Below are 15,216 nucleotides of genomic sequence, written 5' to 3'. Positions count from 1 at the left end.
TCATCCCAAGTAATTTTTTCTATGGTTTCTTCTGATTTTAAAATATAATGTAATTCTGGTTTAATTTTTTTTCTCCTGGCCACACATCTGTCTTTTATAATAAGTGCAGGTTTTTTTTCAGCTGATGCACTCATTATTGATGCCCTGAGAGAGATCCACACTGGAATTGCAGATGAAATGGAAAAGTGAGCTACAGCAAAAAGTACAGTAGCTTAAATCTAACTCATGACCTTTTAAGACTTGTGGGTTAGCTGTGCGCTACACATTCTGATAACGTGGAATTTCCTGGCTTTAGCAAAGAGATAGTCAGCTCTCTTTGCTCCGAAGTGCAAAGCATTTACTGCCAAAGAAAAGGGAAAATCTCCCTTGCCATATGCCAGGCTGGTGAGCCGTTTATATTTTCCCCAGCAAGCTGGACACACACATATTTGATCGTAATTTCTTTATGTTAAATTATATATTATATAACATGCAGTCAAGAAGATCAAAATAATGAAATCTTATAGTACCCAGAAAAGTAAATAACTGCTTGTAATATTACCAGCTTACAGGTGGTAGGGAGGGACAGAAGCACAGAGGGATTTATGTGACTCGCCAGACGTCATGAAATGCAGGTCTGCCAGAGCCAGAGATATCCTCTCTTGCAGTCTCATGTTTTAATCCCCAGTCTTTCTTTCCTTCCATTAAGATAAAATATGTTTCCTTAATCCACAACAGTTAAGGGCTTTTCAGGTAAGCCCTGAATCACTGGAATTCTCTGAATCTTCCTCTGAAAAGAGCAGGGTGTTCAGCTAACGTTCGTGACTATTTTAGCTGATGCCATTATTTTTTTAATACGATAAATATTACAGGGGAGAGTGGAGAGGCAGCGAAACTTTGCATTAGGAATAACAGTGAATGGAGACAGAGAATTCAGGGCAAGCAGCCCCTTGTTGGTCCTGCCTGTTTACTAAAGCATCCCTCGGTGTGCCGGGGGATCACCTTTGTCTGTGTTTTTAATCGCACAGCGCCCGTGCTGTGCAGAGATTCGCATTCCCTGCAGCGTCCCTGTGCCCTCCTCGTGTCACAGCCACCGCTAGGTGATCTGCCACCACCTTCCTCACTGCCCTGCTTTCCAAGGGACGGTGTAAACAGCCAACCAAATTTTCCACAGAGATGCTATTCATGAAAATATTTCTGCACACGCCGCTTTGCAGCCTGCGAGCTGCAGTTTTGAGTTTCCTGGGAAGAAAGCCTATTAAACTGCCTTTCTGCAGGATTGCCATAGCAACCCTCGCACAATGCCAATGGCCCAGATTCCCTTCAGCCCTTCTTTCTCTACTGACAGCAGTGATTTTAATGCTCCTTGAACCAAATCTTTGCATGCAGAGACCGCTTTTGGGGAAAAAAAAAAAAAAAAAAAAAAGCACTTTTAATCAGGACTAGTTGTTCTCTTTTCTCTTTCCTTTCTTCCTGGGAAGCGAGTGGGAAGACCTTTAGCATGGCATCCCTCTCGGCCCCTTAAAGTCACAGCTGGATAGTGACCACAAAGCAGTCCCATGTTCAGTATTATTCAGAACTGTGGGACACGGTGGAGATGGAGCTTGCACAGGGATTGCTTTTTACAGATATTTACATCTTCGGGCAGGGATGCTGGGAGCACAGCAGGGAAATAGAAACAAAGCAATCACAGGAGCAAAGCAAATTCCCAGTAAAGTGTGAGAGCAGGACTGGGACTCGGAGCAGCAGTAGATCTTACTCTGTAAGATAGGCCAGGCTGCTCTGCTCATTTTAAGCATCCCAAAGAGGCCAATATGTGATTACTGCCAGGTCTGGAAGCTGAAGTAGGTTCCCCAGTGACACTTGGTAGGGCATATTGCCACAGTCAGGGCTGGCTTGTGGTGAAAGCTGGTGACATGGGATGGGAAAGCAGAGCCAGCACCTGAGGATGCAGCTCAGAGCCAGCTCCCCACAGGGTGAAGCCATTTTCCATCTGACCACAGGCACAGCACACCCCGGGTGCCCAGAGCTGCCAGCGAGCCAACATATGGGCAGGCACTTAGACACAGCTCAGGCAGGAAAAGAAATAAATGTCACTGAGTCTGACTAATGTAACCCATGCTTTATGGGAAGCAATCCCTGACCAGAGCTGGTGCTGAGGTGCAAGGCTGCCACAGCCCCCAGGCACCCCTTTCTCTTGCCGCTCTTGTCCCTGTCACCTCCCCTTTTCTCCTGCCTGCCCTCAGAGGGGCCCCGTGGTTCATTGCCCATGGCAATGGCATGGAGATGGTGGCCATGGGCATGGGTGTGGGAAGACTGGGAAAGGGCCCTGGAGGTGAAACACCAAGCCAAATGCTGGTGCACTGAGCTGCAGCATCCCAGGGTGCTGCCACCACAGCTGCAGGGGGAGCCTGGGGTGCAAATCCCACCATGTGCACCTCCTGTAAGGGGAAATTTATCAAAGCTATCTGTGTAATGCCATTCCTGCTAAAGCCCTTCCTCTCAAGTGCTCATTGTATCCATTGGCAGCAGTCCCCAGCTGCATCCCTGTTTGTTGTAAGCATCTGGCCCTCAGCAAACACACTTTGCTGCACATTTATGTGCAGTGCTTAGTGCTCCTGGCTTAAAAGTCTGTGCAAACATTAGAAACAGAGGGATCTCCTCAGCCACTGAATCCAGCCCTGGGCCATCTCACGTAACCATGTCATGTATGCTAACTAATCCCCCCAGCAATGTCCAGATGGAGAGATGAGCTCCTGAGTCTGGCTGGGGAAGGGAACCAAGGTGCACAGTGAGCAGCTGAGATCTGCAGGGGTTCATCCCCTCCCCATCTGAGCCTGCCCTGCTCAGTAAATGTGAGTGGTTACTGCCCAGACAGGACTCATGTCATCAGTCCAAGCAAATGGAGCATGGACACAGAAGTGATGACGAGTGGAAACATGCTTTAGGGGAGAAATAGAGGCCAAGTTCTTGTCTGCACGAAACCAAAGAAGCTCTGGGAACTGCCCCAGACTGAGAAAGCTGAGCTCTCCCAGCATCCCCTGTCTCCCTGTGGATGCTGGATTGGCCTGCTTCAACCCTGCTATGCTGTTTAGTGCTGGTGTCCTGTTGCCCACTCTCCCCAATGCCTTTTTCAGGTGAGGATGCCAGGCTGACCTCTCTCTGCAGCCACATCCTCACATAAATCCTACCTTGGCAAGGCAACCTCCCTTTTTGGGACCTGAGATAAATAATCTCCCAAAAGCAGAAGCCTGCAGAGAGGCTTGCAGGAGCAGAGGTGATGTAGTGAATTCCCCTGAGCTGTAAATGTATTTATATGCCCTCCCATCCATTTGTGGTGAAAAACCCCTTACCAATGCTATGGATGGGAAGGAAACCATGTTTACATTTATCTGCACTTTTTCCAGCTGATGGTCTGATGGTTTTTGGGATCTGTCTTTCCCAGCAATCATCTGTGAGCTGCTTCAGTGCTGGGAGGGTGGGAGAATGCTCTTTTGCTGATTTTCCTCCTGGGAGCAGAGGGACTGGGCATCCTCCCCATTGCCCCTCTGCCTGGGCAGCCCTTTGAGCAACACTGAGGGCAGCAGTGGAGGTGGGAGAAGGATGGGATGGATTGGACAGTTTGGGGAAATTTTCATAGTCTTCCATAGATTTAGAAGCTTAGAAGCTTTTCATTAAATTTGCCTCATATATCTGCCACTAATTCTACCTGGGTGAACTATAAAAGAGTATCTTACTATTTCTAAGCCAAAAAAAACCCAAAAAGCCACCAAGGAAAAAGAAGTTCCAAAGTTCCTATAGGGTTTTATAGTATAAATATAACCTTTCCTCCTTCAGAAAGATAACAGCCTGTACAAAATGAATTTTTACAGGATTATTTTCCACTGTGGGAGCCAGGCTGGGTCCCAGTTTGACCACTCACATTATCTCTGTGCCCATATGGGGCTGGAGGAGCTGTGTGCAGGCAGAGCTCCTGGCTCAGCTGGCTGGAGAGGCTGCTTCACTGCACTCACTCAGCAGCTCTCAAAGACAGAACAGCACAAATGTTTGTGTGTGAAGTAGGAAACAAATCCTGCATTTTTCTGGAGGATTGGTGGCAATTTTTTTATCATGCTATGCCTTCAAATGTTTGTAAACACTGCATCAAGTTGCCATACTACAGCAAAGATTAGGATTCAGCACTTTAAAACCAGTGTCCAGGCTTGAATAAGTCTGTTTTTAATGAGGTATTTAAGGACCACTCATACTCCAAAAAGGATGGTTTGGGTGTGTGGGTGTGCCCATGTTTCCACTCTGAATGTGCCACAGCTAAGGGCAGTGAGGGAGATGCCTCCTGAATGTCTCTCTCCAACCAGGGGCACACAAATGCCATCTCACCAGGAAACACAAGTTTCTGCCATTGCTCTTCATGTGGCTCATGCCACAGACAGACTGAGTTCATGGCCTCATGCTGAAATCAGGGCTTTTAACCAAGAACTAGGTTAGAAATTCGGGAAGCTGGAGAAAGTCCATACAAAGCTGGCAGGAGACACACAAAGCACCCCAATTTTCCCCCTGCAACAGATTATAAGTCTTGAGGTTTATAAGCCAAGCTGCAGAAAACAACACTTGAAATCCCATTTTGGCAGGCTGCCTGTCCCACTGGTGACGTGGAATCTCCAGCCCATGCCCTGCTCCTTCACATGCTGCTGGTCCCCCTCCTAGTCCCATGTGTGTCCCACAAGGCTGCATCCCTCAGCTGCTGCTGGGGCTTAGTAAAGATGGAAAACTGCCAGAAAAACAGGGGGTCAGCTCCGTGGATATGCGAAAAATTGAACTACTGCATGTGTCTAACCATTTGCACATTGGAGAGGAGGCAATGGCCTTTCCTTGGGTAACCTTTCCACAGGGTGTGGTGTTCCATAGTTTGGAGCAAGCATGCCTGAGGGAGGAGGGAATCTCCTCAAACCTCTCCTGAACTGATGTTTGCCCCACATCCTTCTGGAAAAGGTGCTGAGCTCTGCTGGGAATACTCCTGGCAACTTGCTGGCTCATGCCAAGTCTCCTCTGCCAGGCTCTCACCCTCTCACAGTAGCAGCAGAGGAGCCACAGGGCTTAGGGCAAAGTCCCTCATGGCCATTGAGCATCTCCTTTGTGTATGTCCAGCCATCCCATCTGGAGCTCCAAGAACTAGTGCAAAGATGTCACTCAGCTGCTGGGCTGGCACTACAACCTGCAGGGTGATAGGCCCCCATAAACACTGTTGGTCTAAGCTGTGAGAGCCCATCTGTGTTTCTTTTTATTGTGGAATAAAACTGAACAAGCTGAGAGCCTGAGTCACATGGGCGTGTAATTTTACCAACAGTTTTTATGAGACTGAGCCTTTTGGCAAAAAACTCACTTCAACTGCTTGCTTGACCAAACTGAACCTAGAGGTTGTCAGAAAATCCTGTTTCTCCATGATAAAGTCAATGCTTTAGATATAGTTACCCACCTTTCATCTCCCTGATTTATGACACACATAAACCATGAGATTATTAATATTGTCTAATTTACTTACATATTTAAAAGTTGCTATGTATTTGAAATCTGATTGTCATGTGGGCCCTGGCTTTACTTATAGCTGAGGGTCTCACCTCTCTGCCTCACCTGGGAATTTTCTATTACTGCCAAGTCTGTCCTTATTTTATTTTTCCCTTTAAAACTGGCAAAGCCTAACTCCACTGTTTGTTTGGGTTTTGGTTTTCTCTCTTTTTTTTTTTTTTTTTTTTTTGTCATAAATACTGGAAAACAGGCAGGAGGTCTGTTTACGACTTCTTGTTGGCCTTTAATGAAATACTTCACATGTTATGCCCCATTTTTTTCTGTGAAGATTGCTTTAGTACTCCTGGCTGTACTGCATGGTTAATCTGTGAATGATTCTAGAAGAGCAATGGAAGATGTGAGATAAATATATATATATTCCCTTATGGGGACCTGCAGGATTTTGCCTGATTCCTCTGGTAAGACATCTCCTTTGTATACAGCTCTCACGTCTTGCCTGCATCCAGGACAGTACCTAATCCAAGCATACCCTATAATTTGTGTCCTGTTGGAGCGTGTTCCCAGAAAAAGCCCTACATGAGTCATGTCACTCTCCCAAAATCCCTGCCTGCTGCCAAGACGTCCAGTGCACGAGGAGGAAGCACAACCTGCCACATGGGGATCTCCCTGGCGGTGGTTCTGCAGCCTTGTGCTTTCAGAGCCTCCTCGGGCAGCACCCGCCAGGCTCTGCTGCCTGATTTGCAACAAGGCTGGCTTTGCCCTAGGAGATGTGTGGCAAGGAATTCCCTCTGGGTCACCTTCATCTGCAGCAGAAAACCAGGCAGATGGGGCCTGAGGGAAGCATTTCCATAATGAAACAGAGAGGCAGAGTGCCTCCAAGGGTGGCAGGAGTCCCTTGTATTAATGACTTTCTTCAATAACAAGCGCTTTCAATAATCTTTTCTCACCAGCTACTCTCCTCAGAAGTCCCTTCATTCAGTTGTAGTGCATCCCCTTTGATGCACTTGAGTTTACTCACAGCCTCATTGAGGAATTTTTATTGGATTTCAGTTTCTCTGTGGACTCATTGATTGTTTGCTGCGGCTCCAGCGTGGCTGTGAGTGGTGCAGGTGCGTTGCCATCCCGTACATCAGAGGCTCCTGCTGCGGATGTTGAGCTTAGCCTCAGTCACACTCAGGCTGCTGTTTTCCCCATGAGATGAAATTAAATAAACCAGACTCATTTGAGGTGCAGGGTAAGAAGGCAAGAGTGGGAGGAAACAAGCAAGTGGTTTAATATCTTTCAAATGGCTCATTTTCTGTCATTTAAAGTACAAGGACTCATGCACAGTAGGAAATGTCTTTATTCCAGCAATTTTTCTTGACCACCCACTGTCAGAAATCTTCAATGTGTCATGTCCTCCCATGTATGTGCATATTTTACATGAAATGGTAATGTCCTATTACTTAGTTTTCCAACGATAAACCACACCCCTAGGGGTAAAACACTTGGCTTCTGGTCCTTCTAACAGTGAGGAGGATAATGCCCACCTGTGTAAATCACTTAGTCGCCTACACTGGAGTTGGCCGATGTTTATCTCCACTCCAAAGTAACCTAGACCACTGGAGGAGGCTGATGCTATCTCATTAATTTGCCCTGTTTTGTGTTTTTGTGTATTCTTCTGCCACAGACTCTTTGGAGAGTCATGAAACTTTTACAGAACACAAGAATGACTTTAAAGACTCTGGTTTGTTCATTGTGCTACTGGCTGCAGAGGGCTAGAAGTGATGCGACTGACTTGAAAATCAAAAATTCTGAAATAATATGTATTTTTTCACGTTTTTCTCCTCTACTTGGAGCCTCCAACTACAGTCAGTGCCACATATTCAAATTTTTTTAGCAAAAAGGGTGAATTGAAAAGGAAAAAAGAGGGATGGGATAATTTTCAAGAGGCGAAACCTGTAGGAAAACAGCAACTACCGTGAGCATTGAAAACCCAAAAAGAAAGTGGCAATGCTACTTTAAAAACAGTTTTGGAATTTAATTTAATTTTAAACTCTGCTTCACTCCTTGTCTTCTGCCTTTACCTAATTTTTAATCCAAGCTAACTCTGCTGTTGCTAAGACTTCCAGGAGAGAAAATCGTGTTTCTAAGGGCCATTAAAGTTGACACAGCAGGACTTCAGCTGAAAACTAATCTGAAGCGATGGAGGACACCCTGGTGCTTATTGCCATGCCCCTGGCTACTGGGTCACAGAGTATTCGCCGGAGCTCGGCTCGGAGTATAAGGGCTGCGATTGTGCTGCTGTGGTGGGTGGCGAGAGACAGCCTGTTCCTATGGGCAGGGGGAGGGATGGGGGGCGGAGGGGGCTGGGGGAGGAGAACTTCATTTGCCGCTGCTCCCACGGCTCTTAATTGCAGCGGCTACATGGTGATAAGCCGCTGAATCGCCTCTAAACGCGGCGTGCGAAAGAATCCGGTCTGTCATTGTGCGCTCGCCGCTGAGCCGCCGGCCGCAATAGGGGAAATAAAGGCGAATATTGCTGCTGCTCACAGAGCCGAGGGATGTGGAGGGATCAGGGTGGTGGAAATCCGCTCACGATGGCCACGTAGCCTGCTGGATTTGTGCTCCTGTAGGGCCGCAAGCTCCGTGGCAAAGCTGTTGGGGCAGCCAGGGCAGGCACACGCGTGAGTGGGGACGGCTTCCCTCGGCTCTTACACTTCCCAGCTCCCGAACACCATTCGCAGGGAACCTGTAGTTGGCTTGTTTGTCTCTCTAGCTCATCCTGTGACTTCCAAGGAACGGTTTCCTTGTCCTTATGCTAATTCAAGCCCTGCTGAATAAAGAGGCTTTTTTCCCCTCGTCCCGTCCTGCGAGAGGTCATCTTTATTCACGAGCCGTGAATGATGTGCGCGGGGTACACAAAGCGCCCCGTCCCGAGCCAGCCAAGCGTACAGCTGTCCTTTTGTTCCCAGGGATGGAGAGGGGACCTAAAAAGTGCTCCTGCCCCAGGGACAATAGCAGCGGCTCGAGAGACGCCTGAGATTTGGCAGGGCCCCTCTTTCCTGGCGCTAAAAGGGCCTTTATTAAACATAAATCATGTCAGCTGCTACCGCAGCCCTTTCTCAGCGTATAAAAGATCCCCCTTTAGTGCTTAAATGACACGATGGAAAGGAATTGCTCCAAAATACCCCAAAGACCAAAGCAGTGGAGCAGGCTGGGGACAAATGACACTTCTGACTGTTTAATAGTAATGCTCGTCTGTCGCTGTTATAATGATGGCTTGTAGCTGGGTTAGTTTTTTAAGCTGGCTGATGATTCAATGTGCTCTATTGATTTTGTGTTGTCTTGAAATGTCGCGAGGTCACAAGGACAAATTTTATACCTGTGAGTTACGAAAAATAACATGGAGCCCTACAAGTCCTGGGATAAATATGCTGCCATATGTTATCCCTGGGAAAGTGTGATGCCTCGGGCACAATAACTAAGTGTAGAGCATCTCTGCAAAGAGTGTTGTACCTCTGTCAGGGGAATCATTATTTGACTTTCTTATGCAGTGATGTATGACCTGACTGCAGCATTTCCCTGAGCTGGAGGACAAACGCTTTTTCTTCGTCTCCTTGTAAATAAAAGGGCATTCTGAATATAAGGAACAAAATCACTCATGGAAAAACGGGTAGTTTCAGGTATGCTGTTGGCAATTCCTGTCCCTCACTTGGCAGCAGTGCTTCTGGACAAGGAGATGTCACTGGGAGTGCAAGACATGGCAACCACTGAAGCTTTGGGCAAGATGAGGATGTGTCAGGAGGGGTTTGATGTCCCTCTGGAATTTCAGGCAACTGGATGCTGGTTGTGACTGGAATTGAGTAGTGCATAACTTAAAGTCTTAGCTGGCAGGCTCCCTTCAAGGTATAATTGTCTGGGCTCCTCTTCTGCTTCTCATACAGAGATGTACCAGCCAAACCCAGGCAGTTCCCAGCTATGCACTCTGTCTATAAACATGTATATCAAATCTGCTGTTTAAATTTGCACTTAAATAGCAGTGCTAGATCATTCAGACCATGCCTCAACATCCCTCCTCCCCTCCTGCTGGTGTTCACCTTTGTTTCCCTCGAGTTGACACACCTGGCTGGGCAGCTCTCTTGCTTGCCACAGACAGCTGTCACAGGGATGGCATTTCTGTCCCCAGGGTCCCCTGCCCCTGTTGTGCTCACTGTCATTCAGTGTCTCACTAACTCGTGCAGGCCAGGCATGGCAGGGCTGCACAGCCATGGAATCAGTGCATGCATCTACACTGCACACTGGAACAGGTAAGTCCATAGGTGGCATTAGTCCCCTAGCTCTGTGTCAGTGTCATGCTCCATGATCATCACCTCGTGGAGTCAGGGAAAGCATTCAGAGGATTTCACAGGTGACATCCTGCTGGCAGTGGGTAACAAGCAGAGCTCCTTGTCTGTATAATGAGCTCCTTTCTCATGCTTTCAACGCATTCTTGGGTTTTGACAAGGATCCCCACCAATCTCCCAAGGATTCATAAATAACTGAGCCTACAGTTCTATGCATCACGTCATAGCTCCTCTCTGCAGAACAAGCCATTGCTCCAACCACCCCAATCACCAGGTTTGCAAAAAAATGTGTTGACTGTTCCATATTTTCCAGGCTGGATTTAGGTCTGATTTGTTCCTGCCATATTTTATTGCAAGTTATTGAAGTCAGTGAAGAGCTGCTTAGTTTGCATTAGCAATAACTTTGCTCCTGAATCTGCAACAATTTATTCCCATTTAAAAAAGCAAAAGTATTGTCTGCAAACCACTGGGACACTCACAGAGAATAGAGTCTCTTATCCAGTGGCTGTTGCTCCTTGAATTTGATATTTACCTTGTGAAGTTCTGGGTGATATGGCACTCAAATTAAGATTATTCAGAAAGACACATTTTTCCTGACATGAGTAATAGGTTGGAAGAAGAGCTAATTGAGTGTTAGTAACCCAGAGACCAGTCATCACATTGCTATCTTCATAAAACTCATCTGTATGAAATGCTCATCTTTTTTAAAAAATCAGTTTTCTCCTAAATAATAGACCTCAGAATTTACATATGTTAATTGTATATTTATTACTGTTGTTTATATAATTATTTATACATTATTTATCTCTGAATTTTTATGTATGTATCAAGATATTTAGATTATATATATTTGTATATCTATGCATATCTCTTATGCATAATATGTAAAGCTGAAGTATCAAAGCTTAATTTATCCAAGTAAAGTTTAATGGAGTTGATGGCAAGGAAAGGCAGAGAGAAAGCAGAGTATTAATTGCTTTGGATCTTCAGATTTATTCTTTCTGACTTGCTGCAGACCAGAATAAAATTCATAATAACACAGGTAAATCATTCTATTTCCTCTGTTTACACTGAGAAGCTTTAAACAGTTTTTAAATGCCTTTATTTTCTTTAGACTATTTTTTCAATTGCTAGGACGCCCTGACATGAGTTTCAAATATCTTTCACTCACTCGTTAAACAGAAGAAGAAGGACAACAAATGTCAAAGTGAAAATGTGCAGAGGATGGGGAGATGATTCAGCCTCACTGATTTCGCAATTTGCCATGGCAATTCGCTTTATAAGTTGCAGATGTAAGTTTTAGCAAAGCAGGATCATCTCAGACTGTTTTTCCTTTGTGCCTTAGTGTCTCCATCAGTTAAAAAACTTTTCAAGGGCTGAATACTTAACTTGTGGTTAGCCACACAGACACAAAGGCAGATTCTCAGAGTTGGTGGTGTGCACCAAGTTCAGCCTAAGTGTGGCCACTCACTCCCCCCACCCCAGGGTCTTCTGCATTCAGCATTCTGGAAACATCTGAGTTGTTGGAAGCATGGGGGACTTGGCAGATCCTCCTTGTTTGGGTCCCCTCTGAGACTGCAGATGTCTGCATGTGCTGAGTTGTGTTCCTTTGCACCCACACAGGACCACTGAGCTCCCTTCACATGAGTCACAGCCTCAGGAGCTGGCCTGAGGCACTGACACTGGTGGCTTGGCATTGTGACTCCAAGCAAGTCCTTGGGAATTTAGTACTGTGTCTCACTTCCAATGGTATCCACAGCTTTTTGCATGTGAAAGTATGAGATGTGTTCTCAGGGATTGCTTGAGTCAGTAGAGCACAGGTGCTCCCAGAAAGCCTGTGGGGTGGGGATGGACAGGGCTCAGTGCTTTTTGGAAAAGGGTTGCCCTTGGCTGTATGTGTAGTGCTGAAATAGCAGAGCATCAGTATTTCTGAGAAACATTCATCCAGTTATTGGTCAATGAAAGCTTAATACTGCCAAAAGGTGATCACAGATCAATAAATGGTATGTCCCTTGTGAGGTCCTGATGGACAGGTGTGTGTCTGAGAGGTTGCATGACTTCTGACAGTGGCCTAAAAAGTGATAGGAAATAGTAAAGGATTCACCTGTTGGGTTTTTTTTTGTTTTGTTTTTTTTTTTTCTCTTATTGTACCAAAGGATGTAGGTTCAGATCCCTGAAATTTATGTCTCCAGTACCTCATCCTAGTGAAAAGAAGAACTGATTATTCCTGCTACCAGAGCACATCCCTTTCTCTAGATGAAAGATATAAACTCACTACCCAAAGGTGTACTTTGATCTGCACTCAGGTGCACTGTATTATTCTGCTGTCTCCTGAAGTGCTCCTGATAACTGGGGTCTTTCTATACCTTCAGCCCTAGGAAAACTGAATTATGGACACAAAATTGCCTCACCTTGCAGGGGAATGTGCTCCTATTGATTTTCTTTCCACTTAATTGATATGAAGCTCCATTAATCCTGACAAACTTCTTAAACCATTTTCCCAGTCCAAGTAGCACATGCTTGATTGGCACTTCTGCAAAAAAAAAAAAAAAAAAAAAAAAACAGGATCTGAATGTGAAATCCTCATTTTTTTAGCAGCATCATTCACACATGGGAGCTGCCAGATGGCTGTGCTCTCCTAGGCCAGCCCATTGAGGGAGCAGGAAAGCGGCACACGACATTCTGGCGACGGTGGGCTCTCGGGTGCGTGGGCCAAAGGAGGCAAATCCCACCTCCTCCCTGCCTCAGGAGGCAAATCCCACCTCCTCCCTGATTCAGGACACACCATCAGCAGATGACTCCTGCCTCTGCAAGTCAACCCTGCCTCTGGGCTACAGGCAGTGAGTTTGTCAGCGAGTTCTGGAGAGAGAGCTGCCTCAGAGCATTGGTGATACCAATGGGCATGGTGGAAGAAGGAATGTCAGAGCCTGGATTAGGAGCAGAGCAGCTGGAAGGGGGTTGGCAGGGACTGAGGGTTCATCAGAGCATCACAGGAGGGTGCCCCACTTATTTAACAGCTGCAGAAATTCCAAGGAGCTGCATTCTCCCATGTCAGAGCCCAGGAGCTCACTGTGCCCCCTGAAAGGCTGGGGTGTGCACGCCTGGGGCAGCGCTGGCACTCAAAAGGGAAGCAGGGTTGTCTGATGGAGCCAGCTGTAGAAACAGGAAGGGGTTTTGAGCTGGTGACTGGGAGTTTTCAGGGTACTGCAGGGTAATCTTCAGCATCCAGTGTCTTGCTCCCTATGTAACAGATCAAAGTCATCAGCATGAATTCAGACAACACTATTTATATTTCAAACTATTCCAGAAACTAGATCCTTTACTACCAATCCCTGCTGTCTGCAGGTGAAGGCACCAACTTCAGTCACAGAAGTGCTGTCTCCATTTGCCTCAGCCCTCCCCACTGCCCTTGCCTGCAATGGCTGCTATTTTTATCCTCTGTAAAAACAGTACAATCAACTCCCTCTGCTATCAAAGAAGCTCTGATGGATAATTTAATACCAAACACTGAGATGATTAGGGGTGCAGGGCGGCTTTATTACAGTCAGAGAGAAGCTGAACAAGCGAAGGTTGTGCTGCAAGTCTGAAATCTCCCAAAAATAGCAATGTGGAAAGCCCACGGGGGGAAAGCTCTACGGAAGTGTCAAATGCTGAAAGAACCTGGTGGCTCAGAGGAGAAGAGAGGCTCCTTAGAATGGGGGCTGCTCACCCATTAAACCCCAGCCTGCAAAACAGGCTGGCTTCTGGTGTGGTCAAACAAAACATGAGGTGGCTGTTCAGGCTGTCAATGAGTCAAACAAATCAGGCCATGCCTTTAATTACACCCGCTGCTGCTGGACCAAAAGAGACGTAAACAATTCTACTTTCCCCACAGGAGGAAGGACACAATTTCTTTGAAGATCTCTTGATGTCAGAGGTCATCTGTTTTCCTTTTTTTTTCAACATTGGCTTTACTTGTTTTTCACCTCCCTGTATTGTTGGAGGAAAGGGACTCACTGGGTCTTGCAGAGGAGCACGTGTTACAGAACACAGAACTGTATTTTCTCTGCCAGCTCCTGCTGACTGGAAGGTGCCCTCATGCTGAGCTGTGCACACAGCTAACATGGCAAAGCTCCTTTTGAGTGGGGTAGATCTGCTCTCTTGCAGATGTGCTGGTATAAATACATCTGTATTGGGATAGCTACTCATGTAGATAAATTAAATTACTCTTCTAGTCTAAAATAGATATAGTCGTTATACCAGAACCATTTATGCAGTAAGGGAATTAGTCATATAACTATATACAGTAGTTGAAATGGGATTTACCAGCTAGTGGGATGAATATTTATTCTTATCCATATAGAAGTAAGTACAGGTTTATTATTAATCTGTCCTATGTAGCAGACACAGTATGGACCCATATGGCTAGCAGCATGAATCTTATAACAGAGAACTTCCTATATAGTTCATTTCCAGGATGTATCAATTAAAAAAAACCCAAATAACACCTTGCAAAAATAATTATGGCAGGACAAAAAGTACTCATGCCCTGTATGAACAGCTATCTTGAAATAATTATGGCCAGAGGTGGGTTACAATCCTTCCTTCTGTTCAAACCCCTTTTGGTTTTGAGATTTCAGTCATACCAGTATGATAAAGGAAAAACCTTTCTCTTGTTTGGTGGTGTTTCAATAACATTCTCAGCTCATGTAAAGTCTACCTACACCAGCTAACAGAGTGGTTCTTAGTAGGAAACCCTATTTAAACCTGAGACAGATCATCCTGGCACTATGGGGAGAACACCCATGCTCAGTCTCCATGTCCATGTCCCTGATGCACTGGGCACAGTTCCTTGCCCCATGTCCTTTGCAGGGGGCTGGCACAAGGGAGACACCAGGGATTGCCCTCAGCATTGATGGGTCCCAGTCCTGGGGCCAGGGTAAACTAATTTATTTTCTCTTGGGTGTGCTGAGGAGCAGAGACCAGTGAGCATTAATACTGAGTTGGACATTCACATTCCACCCACTCCTACCACTTTAATCAGACACTGAGGTACCCCAGCCTTGGGGCTTACCAGATCTGGCCTTTGCTAACATTTTGCTAAAGCCCAGCAACAAGACTTCTATTTTGTCCGGCAGGGCTCATTTCAAAGAGGCCTGGTCCCCGGAGAGGCAGCTGACATTCTCTTTCTTCATTTCATCCTGCCAGCTGTCTTCTCAGTTCTGTCTTTTAGACCTGTTTTTGTTCCTGGGCAGAAATACTTGTGCAGGTCAGCACTGAGCTTTCATTCAGTATCAAGCTAAGGAATTTTTCAATGGCATAATATTAGCCTATTTTAATCCCTGCATGAATTCATTCTCCGATAGCCTGGATACATTTAATTTAATGACAACATTGAGCCACATCGAGA

The 15,216-nt window shown here is 46.0% G+C and overlaps 1 protein-coding gene across 1 annotated transcript in view; it reads right to left on the bottom strand.

Annotated features, from left to right (window-relative positions):
* Positions 1 to 15,216, bottom strand: part of TRMT61A (tRNA methyltransferase 61A) — an 85,305-nt gene that overhangs the window by 17,772 nt on the left and 52,317 nt on the right. Inside the window, exon 4 of the mRNA XM_085582324.1 lies at positions 12,239 to 12,360. Coding sequence (XP_085438450.1) covers positions 12,239 to 12,360 — 122 coding nt within the window. The remainder of the gene's footprint in view (positions 1 to 12,238; positions 12,361 to 15,216) is intronic.

The sequence above is a fragment of the Lonchura striata genome, chromosome 5 (assembly GCF_050655825.1).
Source record: "Lonchura striata isolate lonStrDom1 chromosome 5, ASM5065582v1, whole genome shotgun sequence".
In the NCBI taxonomy this organism is placed as follows: Eukaryota; Metazoa; Chordata; class Aves; order Passeriformes; family Estrildidae; genus Lonchura; species Lonchura striata.
Note: the sequence above shows the minus strand (reverse complement) of the source record. Positions and strands in the feature narration are given on the sequence as shown.